The sequence below is a fragment of the Lissotriton vulgaris genome, chromosome 9 (assembly GCF_964263255.1).
Source record: "Lissotriton vulgaris chromosome 9, aLisVul1.2, whole genome shotgun sequence".
Taxonomy (NCBI): Eukaryota; Metazoa; Chordata; class Amphibia; order Caudata; family Salamandridae; genus Lissotriton; species Lissotriton vulgaris.
The window spans coordinates 718,279,491-718,303,953 of NC_141697.1; the positions used below are offsets into that span (position 1 = coordinate 718,279,491).

The 24,463-nt window shown below is 46.4% G+C and overlaps 1 protein-coding gene across 1 annotated transcript in view; it reads right to left on the bottom strand.

The window, feature by feature from the left end:
- The window catches only part of PPP1R37 (protein phosphatase 1 regulatory subunit 37), a 682,383-nt gene that overhangs the window by 265,846 nt on the left and 392,074 nt on the right, over positions 1 to 24,463 (bottom strand). Inside the window, exon 9 of the mRNA XM_086938453.1 lies at positions 12,621 to 12,762. Within this exon, the coding sequence (XP_086794579.1) occupies positions 12,621 to 12,762 (142 nt within the window). The remainder of the gene's footprint in view (positions 1 to 12,620; positions 12,763 to 24,463) is intronic.

Consider the following 24,463-nt stretch of genomic DNA (forward strand, 5'->3'; position numbering starts at 1 on the left):
TTTTTGTGCAAAAACATTGAAAAATATACAATAAAGAATCATCCCATATTTCCAGAGACTGAGGTACGACTTTTAACAGCCTAAGCAAGGAGTTAATTCAATATATAAAGTGCAAATTATTTTTAGCAGCATTGATGTAAACATACTACACGTGCAAATACGCCAAATTGTTAATTGTGCAAATACGCAACAAAATAATTGTACAAATACAATAATTTACACTATAAAACAATAAATGTATGTACATGATAAAGTGCAAATGCTTAGCAGCTTGATCTTATGTAAACATTATACGTGCAAATACGCAAAGTTATTAAACTGTACAAATACGCAATAAATAATTTATGCATCTCATATATATACACTAAAAAAACTTTTTTTTGAAATCGAGTCCTCGCATTGAAATGTGTCATACCCCAAACTGTCCACTACTTATGGGCAATGTTTGACGATTCTATCGTATGTCCAAACTTTAACAAATGCACAATCTTGAATTGGTTACCCCTGTTGTGATGGCTAATCAATATTCCGGCGCGTATAGTATTGTCTCCAATTTATACAATGTATTAATCTACCACTCAAATAGATGCAAAAAAGTATAACTTAATGGTGAGGGAGTGCTGGGATGTCCTACATATATCACAGAGAGGACATCAGGGTGTGAAGGGAATAAAAAATTCCAAAAAAAACTGTTTCAGTGAATTAAAATATGTAAATACATAAAGATACTTCTTTGTCCATAAGTCAAACACAGCGACAACTTTCATGGTGGTCATATATGATGCCCGAGGTGACTATGGCCCGTAAGAAAATGCGCTAATATACAGATACTGATAATAAAGCAATGCTCAGGAAATGTGAAACGACAACCAAGTTACCAGATTACACAAGGAGTTCACAACATGGCAACTGAACTGCCGTTAATTACAGAAAAGTGCTCAAATCTTCCCCCATGTTCAAACCTCCCGGAATTTTAGTGTTGAGGCGAACTATGTATAGGGACTCCAACTGCCTAAGACGTTTCTCATAATCGCCACCTTTCTTGCTGGTCTTAACTGCATCAATTACAAAATAACTTAAATGGGAAAGGTTTCGGTTATGAAATTGGTCAAAATGGCGAGCTACTGGATAACTTTCATCACAGTTCACTATGGCTCTCAGGTGCTGGAGGATGCGTTGGTGCACTGGTAACTTCGTGCTCCCGACGTACCTCAGATTACACGTACACGTGAGAACATAAACTGCTAACTCTGTTTTACAGTTGAAATAGGCTCTTATATTGATAGGTTTGTCATCAAAAGGCGTCATATACGATTTGGTGTTGGTTCCAAATTTGCACGCCCTGCAGGATATGCAGCGGAAGAAACTCTTCCGTGATGACAGCCAATCTGCCTTGTTAGCAGTTTCGGGGGAACTGGAAACCAAAGCATTCCTCATGCTGTAAGCTCGCCTATAGGTGATTTCAGGCTTGTTGGGCATTATCTGTTTTAAAATTGGGTCTGTAAGAATAACTGACCACTGTTTCCTGACCATTTTGGAAATTTGGTTGGCCTGTCGACTAAAACCTGTAATCAATCTGATGGGATTACTGTTGCCAGCTGAATTATCGATAACAGAAGTGGGATTACTGGGGGCCTGCAAAAGTTTCGATCTATCCAATTTATTAGCTTTATCCATTGCCGATTTTAAGGCACTGGGTTTATAACCCCTCGCTTCCATCCTTTTCATTGCTTCTAATTGATGGAGGTTCCTTTGCTCAGATGAACTACAAGTTCTATGTATTCTAAGGAACTCCCCATAGGGGATAGATCTAATAGTGTGTCCTGGATGGAAACTCTGCGCGTGCAGAATGGTATTGCCCGCTGTACTTTTCCTATACAGGCCTGTTGATATAACACCATTAACTATACTGACTTGGACGTCCAGAAAGCTAATGTTGGTCTCACTTATATCTGCGCTGAAAATCAGGTTGGCATCATTGATATTAATGGCATTGACAAAATTAATAGCCTCTTCTTTGCTCCCTCGCCATATGATGAAAATATCATCAATGTAACGCATGTATTTAATGATATTCTCCTGCCAAATGGTTGAAAATTGTGTCCTGAGGACATGCTCCTCCCACCAACCCACGTGGAGCCCCGCGTAGGTCGGGGAGAAACATGCCCCCATGGCGACCCCCCTTAGCTGCCTGTACAATTTGTCATCGAACAAAAAGACATTGTTATTGAGGCACACTTCAACCATGGTTAATAACATTGCGTTGTGTTTGTGGAACTCCACTGGTCTTTTGGCGAGGAAATGACTTAAAGCCTTCAAACCATCGTGATGGGATATGCTTGTGTACAGGCTGGCAATGTCCATAGTGATCAATAAAAAGTCAGTAGACCATTCACATTGTTCCAAATTTCTCAAAAAATCTGTACTGTCTCTAATATACGCTGGTAAGGTGGTCACAAAGTCTTGCAAATAATGATCGATGTATTTAGACGTATTTTCAAACAAGCTTTGGATGGCAGATACTATTGGTCTCCCAGGTACTGGTCTTACCCCCTTGTGGACCTTTGGAATGAAGTATAAATTTGGTATAACAGGATGATCTTTGTACAGATATTTCATTTCTTCCTTAGTAAGAAGACCATCCCGTTTCCATCCATTTAATTGCTTCCAATAAGCTGTTTGAATGTTCTTGACCGTTCTGAAGTCACAAGGTTCATAACAAACTGTATCATTGAGGTGGCGAAACGCTTCTTCCATATACTCTGCTTTGCTCCAAAGAACCACATTCCCACCTTTGTCTGACTGATTGATTATGATGGTATTGTCAGATTGCAGTTTCTTCATCAAGTCATTGTATGGTTTAATCTTGGCATTGGTGACACTTTTTTGTCTACAGACTTGGATATGTAATTTCTTCAGTTCATCCGTTAATAAATCTGCATAGGTGTCTATGGCATCCTTGGGCATAGAAGGAATGAACGTAGAAGCAGGTTTAAAGCCACTGGGTTCACTTTGGCCAATGTCAAGGTTTTCTTCATTGGCCACTTCCTGAGTGCAGGGGGTGGATGTCAGTTCATTGCGTAACCCATGCATCGATTTTAGGAGAGGTACATCCCTGGCCTGCAACCCACTTCTATCCGGGTTGGATGTAGAAGGGCCGGTTTTTTTGTTTTGAATAGAGCTCCCCTTGATAGCATAGTATTTCCTCAATTTAAGTTTTCTAATGAACTTGAAGACATCCACTCGCGTATTTCCATAGTCAAAATTGCTCTCAGGGCAAAAGGACAATCCTAAAGCCAACAGTTGTTTTTCCGCTTGATCAAGTTGTACATCGGTCAAATTTACAATGGATTTCTCAATCGCTGCTACTTGTTCGCAGCGTTCTTCTTCCTTTGCGGCCTCCCTTTGTTTTTTTGCGCATTTGCGGCGTTCCCTACGTCTTTGGTTTCTGCGGTGTTTGGTTTCGCGTTTCTTGAGCGTAGAGTACCTTTTCTTTGAGTCCTCACGAACTCCATCTCTTCTTCCAGGGTGAGTTGCCCCAAATCCCCTTCTTCTGAACCTTGGGCTCCTCCATCCGACTCTTCACTGCTTGGTACAAGGCTCTCTGCTGAGCTTGAGGCAGTGAGACCGCCTGCTCCTGCTTCATTAGATTGGGCTTGAGGGGGTGCTGTCACAGGTTTGGGCTGTTTATTTCCTGTAGCTCTTTGTTTGCGCAGATGGTCATATTTTTTCGCAAACGTATAAATTTGCCCCAGTTTGTAGTCCTGCTCATCTCTTGCAAATTTATACACTTTTCTCTGTTTAATTGTGCTTTCGTGCTTGCTCAAACGCTCTTTTATTTCCTTTCGCGTTTGCTCGATAAGGGCACTTTCATTGGAAAACATATCTTTGGCCAACTCTTCATTGATCCTTGTTATTTCCAAAAGGTCGCTATCCCTATCGATTTTCGCATATTTTACCAACAAGCACAAAAGCCTCATAGATGCTTCCAGGTTACTCTCTGCCCAATCCTTCAGCAGTAATGGATTCGGATTTTCGAAGCTGGGAACCAGCATAATTCTGAGGCCCCTAGGCACCCGGTTCACTTCTCGGTACTTCTCTAGTGAGCGAATCTCCCACCATTTTGTGAGTTCGCTTCTCATGCGTTTTTCTAGCTCACGCAAAAGTTTCCTCACATCGCTATCTTTGGCCACCATGGCCATATATACACACACACACACACACACACACACACACACACACACACACACACACACACATACACATACATACGTGTCTGTATATTTGTAATGAACGGTAATGTCTTGGACACCAAGGTCCAATTATACCCATACTGTTGGACTTGGCCCTTCTGGCAGGTTCACCCCTGAACTTTTTGCCTAGTGTTAATAAATAATTATAGTGCTTTCTGGTCTTTGCGCACTTTGACACTGTGGCGCAGTGTAAAGTGCGTGCTCTCCCTGAGTGCGTGGAGTGAGATTGGCCTGCCCTCCCATAGGAATGCATGGGGAATGGCTGTGTCCCTGGTAGTTCCTGATGCGTGAGGCGTGCAGGCTCAAGTTTGGTATGTGCACACTCGCGTGATTGAATGCTTCGCAACAATGTATGTGGCATGACTGTCTTGTGCGGAAGGGCCACTTCTAGGAGTTGGCATATTAGTGTAAAATATGCCTGGCGTGTGATTGGCTGGAGCTGGCTGGGATGCTAGGCTCCAGGAAGTCTGTGTGGGTCTGCCCTGGTGGTGAATGGAGAGATTAGCATGCTGATGTGAGGGAGGGGCTGCGCCTGTGTCCTGAATGAGGCTGGGTTTCCCCCACACAATGCTGGCACCACCCCCTGTGGTGCGACTGATGACCCTAGCCTGCCTGATGAATGAAAGGGGTGGTTGAGCCATCAACAGTGCTCACAGACCAGCTGCGACTTGTTCTGCCCCCACCCTGCACCTACAGACAAAAGAAAAGGTGTATAAAAGAGGGGCTGTGACCCCATGAAAATGTTCTTGTTCCCAACTTGAATCTGACCAGGGGCATGCTGCTGCTGGGGCCCGGGGAAGGCTTGCCTCCTTGTGTAGTGCTCTAGTTGTTGGTAGCTCCGGCCTCGGCCGGAACTACATATGGCAAATGTATCACCTTCTGGCCAGGCGTGGCCAGAAGGCTATAAATAAAAGGTCGGAAGTGGCACGGCACTTCCGGTCCAACCCAGTATCCAAAGTGTCGACCTGTGTTTGTCCAGTGGTCCAATTGCGTATATACATTTATCTATATGTGCCTACTCGCCCCTTTACACTGGCGACGAGGGTGGGACGCAATCGGCAACAGTGCGGGCAGAATCGCCATCAGAGGAGGCGCCTGGAGAACCCGAGCGGCGCACGAGCAGGCAGGACGGTCCGGCGCCGAGCAGCTTGCCCTCCGTAGGCATCGAGAAGTGCCCAGCAGCCCAACGACATCCGCGACCACAACGGTGAGCAGCGTTAGCACTGAGCTGCGTGGGGACACCGGTGGCGCGGAGAAACAACAAAGTGAAGGCCTGAATCAGCGGCGGCACGAGTGCGTGCGCACAGGCCCAAGCGCATTCGGCACGCATGCGCATAGGAGAGAGGCCCGGCGAAAGACACCTAACTGCGGTGCATCGAGCGCAGAGGCCGCTCTGAGCCACGAGGTGCCTCGGAGTGACACACGATCAACCGGCACAGCGCGACACGAGCGCTGAGAGTTCCCTGGCACCAATTAAAGGATAAGATCAACACGGACAAGAAAAACACGAACAAACAAGCACTGGCACATCCAACAGAGAAAAAAAAAATTCTAGACAAGAGACAACAGCCAATAACAAAAGGAATATACACTCCTAAGGGCAGGCAAACCACACAGAGACAATGTCGAACCCACCAGGCAACCAGAACCAGCAAGCAGCGCCACAACAACAAGCAGCGCCACAACAGCAGGCAGTGCAGCAACAAGCAGTGCAACAGCAAGCAGTGCCTCCAGCCCAGCAAATCTATCCGTCAGCTCACTCGCGGATTCAGGCACTCCCGCCGTTCAGCGAGCTCATTGAACCTTCCACAGCAGCACCGAGATGGGCGGTATGGATAGGACAACTGAACAACTACTTTGTGGCCACTCGTGAGACTGATGGCACAGTCAAACGCTCCCTATTACTGCACTTTGGAGGCACTGAAATCTACAAACTGTTCTCCCACCTTCCAGATACCGGCAACGCTAATGACTACGACGCAGCCGTCCGAGCACTCAACGCGCACTTTGACCCCCAGCTCAATCCGCACTATGAACGATTTAAGTTCAGACAGTCTAAGCAAAGAGAGGGTGAGACGTTGGACGCTTTCCATGCCCGGCTAAGAGAACTGGTGAGCACATGCGCCGAAGACAATCATAATAAGTAAGTGACAGCACAAATCATTCAAGGGTGCCGGAACAAGACTTTAAGAACACTAATACTGCGCCAACCCAACATTACGCTAGACGAGATTCTCATGCTCGCACGTTCACACGAGCTCTCTGACGTCCGGTCGACAGCAATGGAAGCCGCCATGACCACTCAAGCGGAAGCAAGTGCAGTTGTGAAGACTGAGAGAGTCGATGCCATCCGCACCTCAGGCAGAGGCGGAAGGGGAAGATGGCCGACCAGAACCCAGAGACGAACGGCCTGTGGATACTGTGGGCGTGATGAACATAATCAAGATGGGTGCCCTGCAAGAGGGAAGACATGCTCAAAATGCGGAACGCCAAACCACTTTGCCAGCGTATGCAGAGGAGGATTCCGCGGAAGAAACAGTGGGAAGACGGACCGTAAGAGGCGCAGTCAGACAACTAAGTCTGGAAGAAACTCAAGAATAAAGATCCGTGACAGCAAGACAACATCGCCATGCACGATTAGATGACTCATCCACTGACGAAGGAGAGTGCTACTTCGTATCGTTCACGAAAGACCTGAAGAGAAAGCGAAGACCTCAACCAAAGTGCCAAATTCAAATTGACGGATCAGAAGTCACAGGGGTCATAGACACCGAGGCAACAGTGAATGTGATGGGTATACAGCACTACAAAAGCCTCAACCCAAGACCGCAGCTAACACCGTCTAAGATCAAGATAATGACATACGGCAGCCAAACTCCACTTCCTCTGCGTGGCAAAATGCAAGTGCAGGTCAAGGCGGAAGATCGTGAAGTAACAACCACATTCCACGTAATCGACAAGGTAGCAGATCTGCTAGTGGGGAGCCACACAGCAGAGGACCTCAACCTGGTAGCGTTTGCTAACGCAGTCAAGACACTCCAAACGGAAGACATACTACAGCTGTTCCCGTCACTGTTCAAAGGTTTGGGCACAATTAAACGTCAGCCAATCAAGCTACACATTGATAAAGTCGTCCAACCAATTGCCCTGAAACACCGGAGGATTCCATTTCACCTGCGAGCAGCCGTCGAGCAAGAACTGACAACTTGAAAAACAAGGAGTCATAGAGAAAGTCACTGGACCAACGCCGTGGGTATCACCCATGGTGATAGCCGAGAAACCCCGTCAGCCCGGGAAGATCCGCATTTGCATAGACATGCGGATGCCCAACAAGGCCATAAAGAGAGAAAGACATATAACCCCCACCGTAGATGACATACTCACAGATCTGAACGGAGCCCAATGGTTCTCTAAGTTGGACCTCAACGCTGGCTATCATCAACTCCGATTAGCCGAAGAGAGCAGGTACATAACGACATTCTCGACTCACCTCGGTCTTAGAAGATACAAGAGACTAAATTTCGTAATATCCTCAGCGGCGGAAATATTTCAAAATACAATTAGAGAAATATTATCTGGCCTACAAGGAGTGATGAACGTAAGCGACGATATCCTGATACATTCCAAGACCAGTGAGGAACATCACCAGCGGCTGAGGTCCACACTCAAGAGACTAGCTGAACATGGGGTAACACTACATAAAGAGAAATGCAAATTCTTTCAGAAATAGATAGAATTCTTTGGCTACGTATTCAATTCAGACGGAGTTCAAGTCGATGCCAGGAAGTCACAAGCCATAAAACATGCCTCAGCACCAACCACAGCTTCAGAAGTCAGGAGCTTTCTGGGCATGGCCCAATACTGTACCAGGTTCATACCGAACTTAGCAACTATTGCCGAACCACTCCGTAATCTAACGAAGAAAGAGAGGAAGTGGACAGACGTGGAAGAAGAAGCATTCAAAAAAGTCAAAAACGCCCTCCTAGATAGAACGACCATGGCCTACTTCAACACGACCAGACCCACCGAAATACTAGTCGATGCCAGCCCCGTTGGACTGGGAGCACTCCTCACCCAAGAAACAGAACCAGGAGTGTGGGCACCGCTGGCGTTCGCGAGCAAAGCACTCACCGCCACTGAGGCGAGGTACTCTCAAATCGAGAGGGAAGCATTAGCAGTAAAATGGGCATGCAACCACTTCCACCTCTACATAACCGGACACCCCTTCAGAATGGTTACCGATCATCAACCACTCATTCCACTGTTCAAAGGCACCTCCCCTCACCCGCCTCCACGAATTGAAAGATGGGCGATCCAAATTCAACAGTACCAAATGGATCTCGTGTACAGGCCGGGAGCTAAGAACCCGGCAGACTTCTTATCTCGACATCCCGCCAAGGAAGAAGCACCTGAAAGACAGACCGAAGAGTTTGTGAATATGATATCACAAGGAGCATGTCCTCAAGCAATGTCAGCAGACAAAATTAGGGAACAATATGCTAACGACACTGTCCTGAAAAGAGTAGAGAATGCGGTACACACCGGATCCTGGGAAGGCTTCCTGAGAGATGTACATGGCTGGAACGAAACTGACCGCGCACGACTCAATCAATTCTGAAAGATGCACAACGAGATCAGCATCGCAGAAAATGGCCTTATTTAAAAAGGCTCAAGAGTGATAATTCCGGCGACCCTACAGGAACTAGCGACAGTGTTAGCACACGAAGGCCACCAAGGCACCAGGAGAATGAAGGCCCGTATGCTGGAGAAGGTCTGGTTCCCGAACTTGGAAGATGCTGTTGACACTATAGTGAAGAACTGTCGAGCGTGTCAGTTGACAGAAAGAACTGAAGCCCCTGTTCCAATCATCACAGAGGAACATGCACCAGCACCGTGGTCCTGGGTCAGCCTAGATTTTGGCAGTTTTCCAGACAGAAGGATCACTGTGGTTCTAGTGGACAGCTATACGAAATACCCAATTTTGGAGGTAGCCCAGTCAACAAGTTTCACGAACATTCAACCAATACTGAGCAAGACATTTGCATTGTTTGGGATTCCTCAACAATTGAAAACGGACAACGGACCCCCCTTCCAGGGGAGTGAGTTCAAGGAATTTATGCAAAGACTAGGAATTCATCATAGACGCATAACCCCTCAATGGCCTCAAGCAAATGGCGAAGTAGAGAGGTTCATGAGGACAATCAATAAAGTGTTGAGAATATCTGCAGTGGAAGGAACCAATCCTGAGGAGGCCCTTCAGAGCTTTCTACGAGAGTACAGAAGCACTCCACACAGCACGACACAAAGATCGCCATGGACTCTCATGTTCTCAGGCCCCAGGCGTGATCTACTACCTATGGCAGAAGAATGGCGGCCTGAACCATATCATCCAGAGTCCACCCAAACCCGGAGGAGAAGGACCAACGACAAGGCCAGCAAGAAGAGAGGGGCTCACGACTGGGTGCTGATCCCTGGAGATCGTGTGCTCATTCGAGCTCGGAGGCCTGGAGGGAAATTCAGAACACCATATGAAGTCGAGCCATGGACTGTCAGGACAAGCAGAGGCACCGCAGTGACAGCTCAACGCGAAGGCGAAGAAGTAACAAGAAACGTGTCATGGTTCAAACGAATACCAACTACACCTGCCAACACAGAACGTCCGGCAGGAACACCGGAAAGGCAAGACACCAGTAGTGAGCCAACAGGTGTTACTTTGGGCAATACGCCATCCACCCCGTCCGCTGAGGTCACGGAGCCACTGGGGACACTCCGGTAAGAGGAAGAAGGCAATACAGTCTCCGACCAAATCCCAGGCCCAGTCAAAGACTTGCTGATTTCATGCGCTAATCCATTTTGTCTTGAAGGACTAATTTGGGAAGGGATGTAGCGCTCTAGTTGTTGGTAGCTCCGGCCTCGGCCGGAACTACGTATGGCAAATGTATCACCTTCTGGCCAGGCGTGGCCAGAACGCTATAAATAAAAGGTCGGAAGTGGCACAGCACTTCCGGTCCGACCCAGTATCCAAAGTGTCGACCTATGTTTGTCCAGTGGTCCAATAGCCAATAGCGTATATACATTTATCTATATGTGCCTACTCACCCATTTACACCCGGGGCTCTTCTCTAAGCGCCTGGGAGCGCTTGTTCTTTGCCTCAAGCTCCTGGAAGTGCTCGAATTCCCCTGTACCGCTTGGGAGCGCTGTATTCATTTGCCTAGCGCTTGGGAGCGCTTTTTGGTCCTCAGCCGGTGCCCACCCGGCGTGTGCCCGCTTGATTTGCCGTTTTCTGGTCCTTTTGCGAGTGCCCACCTCGCCAGGGAACTGGCCGCCATCGCGAGAGCTTACCTCGCATCTGTGCTGCTGGATGACCGATTGGAAGTCACCGGAGCCCACCCGGCAGGGTTGCCGCTTTGTTTGATTATTTTCACTCGAGGGAGCCCACCCCTCGGTTAATTCAGCCCCCGCCTACAGCGCCTGGAAAGGGCCGCCGCGCTGCCCGCGGCGACCCGGGAATGCTTGGCCAGCCGGCCAATTGCAGCGCGTCCCCCGAGGTCTGCCCCTGAAGTCAGGCAAGCTGTGGCGGGACCTTTTGGACATCTGGAAGCAGGAAGCAGCGGGAGCCGACCCCGTGTTCCTGCGTGTGACCGCCAGCGAGGCTCCCCGTGTGGTGTGGGAGGAGAGCCCCGCACCCAAAGAAGATCCCTGCATCCAGCGCTGTCCACGGGGCTCCCAGGAGTGAGGTAGAGCCCCGTAGTAACCGGCACAAAGAAGCCCGGTGGAATCAAGCCGCCACTGCCTGCAGAGGTCTCGCTGGAGAGCCCCGGTCTGCCGAGTAAGTGACGCACTGCCTGGAGAGTGAGAGGAGCGCCCGCCCCCTGTCCCGGTGAGTGGGGGGGGGGGGGGGGGGGGGCCCGTGGTGTTTATTTGTAAGAGGGGGAGGGCGTCGGGACACATTGCCGGTGCCCCCCCCCCCCCCCCATGTAGCCGATCTTCGCCCCTGGGGCATCTTCGTGTCTGTGGAGCCCCCCGAGGCTCTTGGGCCATCTTGTGATTTAGAGTCCCCTGAGTGGGACTCCGACGCCTGAGCCCCCATTGTTGATGGGCCCTGAGAGGCTCAAGGCGCATTGTTGTTCCAGAGCCCCGAGAGGCTCGCAGTTGCTTACCCAGAGTCCCCCGTGAGGGATTCCAACGTTGGGGGGCACATCTCTTCGAGCCCACGAGGCTCAACGGGCGCATTTGATTATTGAGAGCCCTGAGAGGCTCTAGGGGGCAACCAGTTGCTTTAGAGCCCAGAGAGGTTTAGGGACAGTGCTTTTGGCCAGAGCCACGAGGCTCCAACGTTGTCCCACCATTGTTTCCACCAGTTGCCCAGCACTTTGTGGGCAACTGCTACGTTTAGGCCCCCCTGACTTTGGGACACAGGGCGTCCTAGCCCCAACAAGGCCAGAGGGCCTAGGGACTGTCACCAGTGGTGACTAATGTGAGTTGGGCGCAAGTTGTGATTTACTGGTTTATGTGAGCTTTGCGCTATTGTGTTCTCCTGCGTTACACCTCTGAATGGGTAGATTATTCATCATGTGTTTTTCTTCCCTGCACCTCTGAATGTGTTGGTTATGCATCATGTGCCTTGTTCTCCTACACCGCTGAATGTATAATGATGCATCATGTGTAATGTGCCTATGCCCTACTTGTATTGTGATACTTAGGTGGTTGTTCTTGCTAGTACAGGTGGTGCTAGTGAGGTCCTGGTTACCAGTAGTTACTGGTTGTGTACTTTCTGTTCTATTTTTGTGCTACAAGTATTGTATTCTAAGTTCTAAAAGTGCTGATTCCTGACAGTGGTCCATGTGGCCCTGTCTTGTACATATCCCTTGTAAATTCTGCCCGTGCCGGTTGGCACATTGTAGAGTGTTTTTTTTTTCTAATGTGTTTTGGTATAATACAAAGGCTATTTTATATATATAACCTTGTGTGGAGTTTCCTTTGTGGTGGGCCTTGGGTGTTGTTGCTGGGGTGCGTGCGCGAATACTTAACTCATATCGCCTCCAAGTTTAGCCTTGCTGCTCGCACCACGTTACCTAGAGGGTGAGCAGGGGTTATCTTGGCGTGTAACTCCCTTGCCCTGACTTGGGAGTGGTGGTCTCTGGCTGACTTTGGCGCAAGCCCTGGCCAGCCAGGGATCCCATTTCTAACACATACAATAAAGCCCAAAGGTGGGTTTCTGTAATGGGAAAGTGAAAATGTTGAGTATTGTAAAGGGTTAAGGAAAGGTTTAACAGGCCAGACCTGAACCTCAAATAATATCATAGCTTTAGCTGAAAAGACACATTTCAGAAGCAACACAAAGAGTTTTTAAGCACACATCTTACCTTCACACGTGAGCTTCGTAGATGCCAGTCCAAGTCTTAACACAGTGCGGTTCCCAATCAGCCCGGTCTTGAGGTTTCGCACACCCTCATTCCCAATAGGATTATGGCCAAGATTCAAGGTCTCCAGGCTCTGGGTATGGGGCTGCAAGGACATGAATGCAAACGGTGAGATTGTACATGCACATGCCAATGTTGCTACACATGCCCAAGTTTGTAACTAATAAATGTAGTAGGACAATAGCATTTGTGCTGCAAAGCATTCAATACATAATAGAGCTTTATAGCAGGTCTGTTTCCACACTTACCATAATCTTTACATACAGCATGTTGCTTCAGGGTACACATAAACGTTAACACCACAGCGACGTGTGTGAAAAAATTGCAAACATGTTGGTGCATGTGTCTGGGTTAAGTGTGTACCTAGCTTAAAGCTTTCATACCTCAGGTTTATGATAGAGATCACCAATTTCAAAGCTAAAAATTCAACATTATGATACTTAATTCTACAGTATATATTCACACTCAATTTCACAGAAGGTATGTGTGAGAAAGTGCCATCTTTCTGTGATGTGTCCTGATCTGAAACCCGATTGGCAGTCGTCCAATAGCATAACATTAGCGTTGTGATGACTCAGTGGGTTTTGTAATGTAGAAAAGCGGAGAAAAAGCACCTGGGTCCGTGCATTGATGTGCAAAAACATGCATACGTTGAACACTATAGAAGACAAATTGATAAAGCAGAACTATGGATAAATATTCTGTTTATTTCAGTACTTCTATTTTTTTTAATCATTTTTTTATCATCTTTTTATCAAAAAATATATATATATTTAATACATAAAATGGTACACACAATTCATATTGGACACTTTCTAGCTTCTATTAATTGTTCTCCATTTATCTAGTACATATTCCACATTCATTTCATTATGCTCTTGTGTTTTCTACAGGAGACAATTAATCACAATGACTGGTTACAATGTATTGGTTAATCATGACAATTCATGATAATATCTGTTACAGTCAAATCATTACTGTCCACATATCCCTGGTAAATTTGTACAGAAGCATTCATCAACGCGTTTTGGCTATTGCCTTCTTCAGGAATTCTGTATTACCAGTGAAAAGAAGTTGATACGTGATATCCTCAATGTGACGTCCTGATATAAAAGGTATGTATCCCTCTGCAGATTGATATATAGTCTCTTGGAGATATCCAGGTAAAATCCTTAATGAGCCTCAAGGTATCTATCCCAAGCTGTAGTTGAGTTTATGCTGAATCTATTCCAACACGTGGTTGTATGTCTGCTATATTTTGATTGAAATGTCGAATCGGGTGTCAATTTGCGGTGGGAAAACCGAGTACCTTATTTGATTCCTTTGGTACTTCTTGGGTAGAAAGGGTTGCTGCGCAATATATATCTTTTGTTGTGATCTTAAAGGATTCTGGAATTGTGCATTATAACTTTATTTCCATTTAGATTGTGCTTGATACTTCTGAATTGATTGGGTTCCTATATTCGATGCTTCTCGGTAGATTGGGTTCTTAGACTCCAGTAAATGGCGTATTCCGATTCGTCATCTCTCAAAGGGGAAGCCAGTGAGTTGGTTTTGTACACATTTCTCGATTAATTTGGCCAGTAATGGAATATTGGTAACTGGGCGAAAGTTATTCGGATCTGCAGGGTCCGCTGTTGGTTTTCTGATGATAGGGACAACTTGTCATGTTTTTAAGCATTCCGGGAGGATCCCTTGTGAAAGCGAGGCATTTATTATCTTGGTCCATATTGGGATGACGATGTGATTGATTTTTTGTAGACATTTTGCAGGGAGTGGGTCATTATAGTGGTTATTTGGTTTGATATCCGATAGTATTTTGGCTATAGTATTCTGATCATATAGCTTGAAGTATTCCCAATGCGCTTTGTTTTTTGCTTCATCGTGGTTCATTGGCTGGGTAGTATTGTTCAGTCTGTGTTGTTGGATGTGCTGCCATCTTAAGTTCTATTTCCAAAGTGTTGGCCTTGTCGGTGAAGAAAGTAGAAAATTCTTCACAGCTCAGCTGAGTTTTAGTATTTTCTTGGGCCGATTTGTCAAATTTGTTGGATTGCGGCTTTAAAATCTCGAATAGTTTCCGTGGGCTGTTTATGGCGTTTTCTAGTTCTGATCTGATATATTCTTTTTTGGATTTGAGGATCTTTTTGTTGTACTCGTTCCTGATTTTTCTGAGCGATTTCAGCTCTGGGGTTGCAGGGTTTTGTCTCCATTTTTTTTCCGCAAGTCTTAGTTTCCGCCTATCATCATTCAATGTCCCATTGAACCAAGGGTTTTTGTCCTTTTCTCCGATTCTTTTCAGTTTTAGTGGCATGGTAGTGTTGACTATGTTTGTTACTGTCGTAGTGTAGTGATCCGTTAGGTCATTCACATACCGCAAGTTGATAGGCGGGTTCAGACCTTTCTCACAACCTTCTACTAGCTGTTCAATATTCGAGTCTTTATTGTCTCGGGTCCACTTTTTGAGTTTAATAGGCTGCGTGATCTTATTCCTTTTCAAGGTGGGTATTAGGAAGGTTATGGCATGGTGATCGGACCAGTCACACGGCACAACTGAGTGGATCAATATGTTCTTTTTTCTTGATATTATCCAGTCTATAGTTGCTCCTTTTGCATGTGTTGGCTGTGTGCAGGCTTGGGTACGATTTAGCTCATTCAAAAAGTCTTTAAGAGCGCAGATCTGTTTGTCCTTCTTGTTGTCCCAGTGCAAGTTAAAATCACCCAGGAATATGTTGTTGGAGTGACTGTCTATGAAAGTAGCATTATTTCCCGGAGGATGGTACAGGGCATGCAAGCTGCATCTTTGATTGTCTGCTGATCGAACATTAAGACCTAGGTATTCACAGGATTCTAGACAGTCGGATTGTATTTGGTATATTTCTATGTCCGAACGGTGTATGCAGGCTATACCACCTCCTATCTTTTTTGGTCTGTCTAGTCTCACTATGTTATATTGAGGGGGCACTAACAGATCCATTATTATTATTATTATATTTAATTTTGAAGAGCGCTCAGCTACCCGTAGGTTTCCCGGCGCTAAAATCAACATAGACAGAGGGGAGGGCAACGGGAAGAAAGCTTACATATTGAAGAGCCAATGTTTCACTTGTTTGCGGAATTTGAGATAGTCAGGTTCTTTTCGTGACTGAAGGGGGAGAGAGTTCCAAAGTGAAGGGGCTAGCCAGGCAAATGAGCGGCCTCCCATTCTGGCTTTTCTGATTCTAGGCACTGAAAAGAGGTGTTGATTAGATGAACGCAAGGTGCGGGGGGGACAGTGATGATGGACCAAGGAAGTAAGATATGGTGGGGCCAGGCCATTGTTTATCTTGTGCATGATGCAAAGAGCTTTGAATTTCGTGCGATTTTCAATCCGGAGCCAATGTAGTGCGCGGAGAGAGTTAGAGGTGGGGGAAGTGTTGGGTAGTTTGCAGAGCAACCGTGCTGCCATGTTTTGAACTGTTTGAAGTTTTCGGGTTACTTCTTTGCTGGCGCCCAGGAGAAGGATGTTACTGTAATCCAGTCTTGAAGTAATTAGAGCCTGGACAACAGTTTTCTGGGTATCCGTAGGCAGCATCCAGATGATCTTACGTAGCCATTTGATAATTGTGATGCAGATGGAAGAAGTTTTGATCACATGGCTTTTCATAGATAGTTGATCGTCGAAGATCACGCCTAAGTTGCGAGCTGATTTAACAGGAGAGGGTGGAGTGCCCATTTGAGCGGGCCAGTGTTGGGGGCCCCATAAAGTAGTATTATGTCCAAACAGCAGAAGTTCTGTTTTTCCCCCATTCAGTTGAAGTTTGTTGCCCACCATCCAGGCTGCGATGCTGTTCAGTCCTGAACGGAGGGTGGAAGAGGGGGCATAAGGGTCTGAGGAGAGAGAGTAGATGATCTGGGTGTCATCTGCGTAGGAGTAAATTGTGAGCCCAGCTTGCTCCGCAATGGACGCCAGAGGTCTGACGTATAAGTTGAAGAGCAAGGGGCTCAAGATGGAACCCTGTGGGACTCCATAGGCAGATGTAAAGGATTGGGAGGCAGATGAGGAGGAAAAAACTTGGAAAGTACGGTTGGATAAGAAGCTAATAAGCCAGTTAAGAGCTGATCCGGTAATGCCCGAAGATCGGAGGGCATTGACAAGGATGGGGTGGGAGACCGTATCAAATGCAGCACTCAGGTCCAACAAAATGAGTGCCACGGTTTCCCCCCTGTCGACTCGGAAACGGATGTTTTCCGAGACTCCCAACAAGGTGGATTCTGTTGAGAAACCGGATCTGAAACCTGACTGTGATGGATGTAGGATTCCCCTAAGCTCAACATAGGTGGAAAGTTGAGAATTAATATGCTTTTCTAAAATTTGAGAGAATACTGGGATAAGCGAGATGGGACGGAAGTTAGCTAAAATGCTGGGATCAGCATTAGCCTTTTTCAATAAAGGCCTTATCATCGCATGTTTCCATGCGGAGGGAACAATAGCTTCTCTTAGGGAGGAGTTTAAAAGCTCCATGATGAGTTCTAGAGAGGTGTTATCCATCTTTTTTAAAATTTGGGGGGGAATGGGATCTAGTGGGGAACCAGATTTAATAATACAAATGATGTCCGAGAGGGTCTTGATGTTGAGTGGAACCCATGTGTCGATCGACTGAGCGATCGGAGTACAGGTATCAGAAGTGAACCTAGAATCATAGGAAGGCGTGGGTGGGATCGGCAAGGAGTGGATGGGGCTGTTTCCTCTGGGGTCTCTTGCTCAAGAGATGAGATTGGAGCCTGTGAATTAGATAGAGGAGGGGGGGATAAAGTCCCAAAGTTGGAGTAGATGGTGTCAATTTTGGCAATGAAGAATTCAGCCAGTGAGTTACATTGAGATATACTGAGACAAGGAGCCTTAGGCTGGCATAGTGCTCCAGAGAGTTTTTGCACTACCTTGAAGAGTGTCTTTGGGCGATTTTTTGCTTCAAGAATAGTGTGATTAACATGTTCAGCTTTGGCAGCTTTACATAAGGAATGGTATTTCAGTAAAGCGACTTTGTAGTTTTGTTTAGAACATGCGTCATATTTTATGCGCCATTTGCGCTCCAGGTTTTTGCAAATGTTTTTTTCTTTTTTCAAGGCTTCAGTGAACCAAGGGGCGAGTGGGTGGATATAATTGTGCGATTGCGTGCGCAAAGGTAGGCATGCATCAGCAGCCTGTGCAAGCCAGGTGTTTATAGTAGCAGACATTGCAATGCTAGAGTCTTCCATGATAGGCCTAGTATTTTTGAGATAGGTGTTGAATTTGTTTAAGTCCAATTTATTCCAATTTCTGGATAATCTAGACTCAGCGGGGTAGTGGGGGGTGTTAGTTTGCTGACCTAGTTTGATGGTGAAGGTCACCATGTAATGGTCAGACCATACAATAGGTAAAGGAGCCTTACAGTCAATGGCCTCCAGGTTGGAAAGGATGGGGTCCAGAAGGTTCCCTGCTTTGTGCGTAGGGCCAGAGTTATGTAAATGGATGTTTAAAGCAGCCAAATCCTGTAGGAGATTGCTGCTGGTAGTACATGAGGGATCATTTAGGTGCAGATTGAGGTCGCCGATGATAGAGAAATTTGTTGAGGTCTGGATTAATGGTGCTATATATTCGGGGAGGGAGGTTGCCCAGGATGTCGCTGAGCCAGGGGGGCGGTATATGAGTAGGCCTGAGAGGGTGAAGTTGGGGGAAAGTGAGAGTTTAAACAGACCGGCCTCACAGTTAGGCATTGCAGAATCTTCCCATTTGCAGGAGTATAATCTGTTATAGATTATAGCTATGCCTCCCCTTCTTTCTTTGGTCTGTTTTTCCCTACATAAGTGTAGTTGTCGGGGAGAGCGGCGGCAATATCTGGGCCAGAGTGATCTTTTAACCATGTCTCAGTGAGAAAGAGAGCTGCGGGTTTCTCTGCGACAAGAAGATCGAAAATTTCTCTCCTATGTTTGCCTAGTGATCTGCAGTTAAGGCTGATCATCATCCTGGTTTGGGTTTGATCCGCAACTGCAGGTTTTGGAAGCAGTGGAGGAAAGTTTGAAGTGGCTATGTTGGTTATAGAAGGAAGGGAGGTAAGGGGGAGCAGGCAAGTCTGGCAGGTGCAAGGGGCATAGTGCGGGTTCAGAATAGTGCAGTGTGCATGTTGGGATGGTATGAGTCTAAGGAGGACTTCCCTAGAGTAGGTGTACGATGACCTTGGCGGGAACGGACCAGGGGTTGTAGTCCCTAGTCCCGGCCCGTCGCGGACGGGCGCAGACGGGCTTGCCTTAGGCGCGCCTTCGGCGCGCAAACGTCGCGCCCGCTGCGCTCGTCCGCTGCGCTTCCTAAGATTGCACATTTATATATGTGTTCCGGAAGAGAGGTAAGGGGGGTGTGGCCTCAAGTGGGCGTGGCTAGCGGCCTCGCCGCTGATGGCGGCGGCAGGACTTGGCGGCAATAATTAGCGTGGACGCGGGTCCAAACAAACAGAATGGAGAAGAGGATTCAGACAGCCATGTTTCTGTTAGGATTGCTATGTCAATTTCCTGGCTAATGATAAGGGCCGCGATGTCTGAAGCATGCTTTACTGCAGACCTACAATTGATCAGTAGGCATTTCAGAGGTTTTCTAGTATTTCTAGGGTCCTGCTCAAGCAAGTTGGTGGATAGCTGGACTTGTTGTAAGTTGTTAAGATTGGGTTTCCTTTCTCTATGTCTGGATGTTCTATTAGTATCAATCGGAACTGTTCTAATTTCTTCCCTTCTACTGTGTTCTGGACGTTCATATGCCTGTAGTAGGGATAGGGTTTCGTCTTCTGATAAATAACTAGTAATCCTATTTGGTCGATTGTGCCTATTTGGTAATGGCATGGCTATCTCCCTCCACTTTGTTTGAGAATTATGCATTAATTATTGGATGTATTAGACTTTGGAGTGTGTGCTTACCGTGATTTTCAGTATCTTTTCCATTGCTTTCAGCTTGCTTAGGATGTCCTGTGACATATTGTCAATTTGTGCCTGTAGACCTTTGATATCTCTCCGGGTCTGAGGCGTTGTATAAGAGGTGTTCATCCTCTAATTTTGGTGTTTACTGTTTGTGATCCAATGTTTAGGGTCTGTTCCTTTTCCCGAATTCCTCGTCTTTGTGTCTTCAGATCTGTTGACAGCGCCTTCATTCTGTGTGCTGTGTGATGTGACATCTGTGTCGCATGATCTTTCTGCCACTTCTGAGTGACTAGTGTTTCGTGTGGTCCTATCTGACATTTGTGTTGTACAAGGGGAGGTTAATGGCAGGGTGGCATCTTCCATATCAGGGGAGGTTAATGGAGGGGTGGCATCTTCCATATCACATCTTCCTAGAATCTTACTGAGTGGTATACTAGTAGGAGAGGTCACCTCATGGGAGAGCAGCGTTGATTCTTCCCTCTGTGCTTGCTCTGGGGCGGTGTTAACAAACAGTATAGGTGTTTCTGTTCTCTCTGTCACCTCTTCATCCAAACTGACCTCATTCTCCATTTTTTCTTCTCGTGTCGTTGATCGTTGTGGATCCACCTCCTGGGCGAGCACCGCTGATTCTTTTTTCCGCCTTTTTGCTGGGGCGGTACTATGCTCTCTGTTTTTATGCTCTCTGTGTCCTCCCCATCCAAACTGGTTTCTGGGTCCGTTGTGTCTCTTGGTGGCGTTGAGTGTATAGGATGCTGAGGTTCTCTAGGTAGTATGAGGTCTGCGTCTCCTGGTGTTGTTTCGTGCTGTTGATCCTGCGGTTCTCTAGGTAATCTGATGCCTGTGGTGGTAGAGTAGGTAGTATCTAGGATGTCCATTTGTGCATTCCGATGATGTTGATCCTTTGATTTCTCTACCCCTTCATTTAAATTTGAGAATATGTTGTCACATTTTTCTAAATTGTTATTGGCTGCTTGTATAAGCACTATTCCGTTCTTGTACAAAGTTATGCAAAGGTCTGCTCTGAGTCTTGGTGACGGTATGATTACTAGTTTTGTGCCATGTGGGATATTGCTAACAGTTTTTATGTTGAGCATCTCCGTGATGACAGTGCGCCATTTGGCGGTTCTTCTGGTGAAAAATATCAGGTCGTTTATGATCCTGCCTTTGTCTAGGTTAAAGGAGAGGTCAGATATCAATGTGTCTGGGTTTTTCCTCATTAGATTGTGTTTGTATTTCTTAACTGCGGTCTTGGATAGGTAGGTTGGATATTGTGTGACATGTGCATTGAGGCCTACCGCTTCTAGGTTGTAATCGGTCATCTTTGCTAATTGATGTCACTTACAATGGTGTTAATGCTTCTCATACGTGGCGTGCGTTTTCTTAGATGTTGTTCCGCTGTTTTTCTTTTCTTCTTGTATCTATCGTTGTGATCTTTTGTAATTTCCCCTTGTCTACCTATCTTTGTTTACATCTCTTCCCCTTGTCTAGCCTACATAGCCTACACCCTGACACCCATACCCTGCCTTGGCAGACTGAGTGTCCTGGTGCAGGCCTAAACAAAGAGTCGACATGGCACACATCCGTGTGTGCCATGCCCACAAACCCACTGGCCTGGCATCCATCAGTCACCCCACTAGCTGGGTGCCCTATGCCAGTGGTGTGGGCACAGGTGCATGAGCCCTGTGGCCCTACAGTACCCAGGGCCATTCCTGGGCACTGTGTGTGCAATTATGCCATTACCAGTATATGGTGCTGGGAGGTTGTCATTACGAACTCCACAGCATTATAATGGCTACACTGAAGACTGACAGTTTGATATCAAACTTCTCAGCAAATTAAACCCACACTGATGCCAGTGTTGGATTTAATGTAAAATGCACCACAGAGGGCATCTTAGAGATGCCCCCTGAAACCTAACATACAATCGACATCTGGTCTGAGAGACTGCCTAGGCTGCCACACAGCAGACATGTTGCTGGACCACTGGGTGGAGAGCCCCCGCCATCCTAGGCCAGCAACAATGCACATCCTGGGTGAGGTGCTAGGCCTCCTCCCCCAGGATGGGCAGGGGGAGGTTCAAAGGTATACCGCCTTTGTGAGCTTCTCCAGATCACTTGCTGTACTCAGCAACTGGCCCCAACCCGTTTTGCCCCCCCTCTGGCAGGAAGACTGGAGGCAAAACCTACGCTAGGAAAGGGGGTGTGCCAGCCTGTGCCAACTTCACCCCTCAGGTGGGAGAGGCGAGGTGAAGCACAACTCCGGCCATCTTGAAGTTGGGGAGCCCTGCCCAATTAGAGATAGGCTCCTGCCCCCCTCCAACAGTAGAGGAGCAGGATAGGGGGTAGACTCACCCCAGGATAGGGGGGTGGACCCACCCCAGGACATGGACCTATTGGTCCCTGCCCTTCTCCTACCTGTAACACCCCTAAGTGTAGTATTTAGGGGCACCCTGAACCTTCCTTCCTCAGATACCGATTTCGAAACAAGAAAGAAGACCAAGAAGAGGACGACCCGCCATTAAGCTGCTAACAAGAGGACAACACCAACTGACGACCCAGACGACCCCTGCAGACTCAGAACCAGGGACCCCTCCTACCTATTCCAGCAGAGGGTAAGATTTCCTGACGTCCAAAGACACCCCTGCACCCGGCGCCCTCCAGCCTCCTGTGTTCAACTCCGGGGTTTCCTACCTACCCTCCAAGATCCCAACGTACCCCTTGAAGTGTTGGTCGCTCCAGAAGATCCACCGTCCCCAGGCCTGCAGCCTTTGTTCCCTTTTCAAGATCTCCATTGAATAACATTGAGCGCTCGACGGCTCAAAAGCACTCTGCACCCAGCAGCCAGAGTGCCCCTGGCAGTGAAACCTGTCTCATATCCTACTTCCCCATTTGCCCTGAGCTAGTGACCAGGATCCCAGCTCCCACAGCCGTGTGGCCTGCAAGCCAGCAGCCACCAACCGAAGGCCCCCTGCCTCTCATAGGATAACATCGGGCCTAACTACCTCTGCATCCGGCTGCCCCTGTGCCGCTGAGGGTGTACCAATTGTACCTACCTGACCCTGGGAGACCCCTGAGTCTATGCCCAGAACGTTAACTTTTCCAGTCGAGTACTTACCTAAAAGCAGATAACTCACTTTTCTTCCATAGGTTAACATTGACTGGTTTCACTCAAATTCTTTTAAGTGTGTAGTTTTGGAACTTTAAAATATTCACCTAAAATCAGCCAAACAACTAATTCCGATTTACTCACCTGTGATCAGGAGAGACCTCAGTGGTGCACCTTCTAGCCCAGCACAAATCGTGAAAAGTAATTTTAACCGTACTTACCAGTAACCTGCATTTTCTTACATAGGAAACCATTGACTGTTTTTCTGTGAAATTTATTTTAAGTGTCGATTTTTGCAAACTACAAATATTCTTTAAAAATCGTACCAACTACCAAAACTTAATTACTTACCTGTTTTAGATAAAGGACCCAGTGCTGAACCTAGGAGTCCAGTACTGGATTACAAAAGTAACGAGAACCCACTCTACCTGCAACTTGAATTTCCTTTCATAGGATAACATTGGAAATGTCAGCTGCAAAGGTTTCTGTCAACTTTTAAAATACAAATCTATTCTTTAAAAATCACTACTGTAACCAAAACGCTTTTACTTAACTGTTTACAGCTCATGTCCCGGGACTAAACCTAGGATCCAGTCCTGTGGTTAGAAAAGTAATCCATAAAGTAATCAATTGCATCTATCTAGAAAAACCCATTGAGCTCAATGTTAAATTGTGTTTGAAATTGTGTTACCTATTACAACCACTGTATCTATTGTATTTACAAAGTCTATTGCCTATTTGCAAAGTAATTGCCTAAAGTCACTCATATTGAGAAAAGTACATTTTGATACCCGTTAGTTCTAAAATAAAACTATCTTTTGATATGAAACAATTGGCCTAGAGTTCAGTTCTTGAGTGGGTGAGACCATTTGCTGACTGAGTGGGTACAACAAATGCTTTACACTGTCCTCTGATACTGCCTTACTGCTCGACCAAGCTACCACTTTAGAAAGTAAGGTTATATGTAACTTTAACCTCTGCCATAACTCTGGAGACTGGGGGCTCTATACACACTGTACCTTACTTTTGTCCAGTATTTATAGAGCCACTTTCTTACAGTATGCAACAATAAGTACATGAAATTTCTAAATCTGATATGTGTGCTACAATGCACTGACTGAAGGTTACAGCCACTCCCCACAATTCATCTTTACATAAGTGACAACACTGCAGTTCCATCACCCATATTTACAGGAAGTGACATCACTGCAGTGTCCAGCAACTCTACAAGGAGGAACATCTCTGGATTCTTAACAAATCCATCTTTAGAAGAAATAGACAAAGGAATGGTTTCTTACCTGTAATCTTAGTTCTCTCAGTGGAATCTCAATTGAAACCGTAAGCACTGAATAGTCGCACCCACGTATTGGGACCCAGGAGCGGTTCTTTCAAAGACACATTGTCACAGTATCTTCGCCTTATTTTGGAACAGCAGAAGATACATGTGAAAATAATGTGATATCTGCAGCCTTAGGACAGTCTACATTGCTAGTTTCATTACATTACTTCAAAAGATGGAAGACCAAGCATACAGCCTTTAAAAGTCACAAAAATAAGCACAAGTGACCTTTCAAAAAGTCTGTTTAATTTAGTTTAAAATAAATGATAGGGAAGGACATTGCAATGTAACTATATTTGCTGCTGCACTGAATTCAATGAGAATAGAATATTTTGCCTTTAGGGATTCCCTGACCCCCTGTGTCCCATCACGCCCTGCAGGTGGCAGTTTAGCTAAATCTTTTTGACACAGTGATTAACAG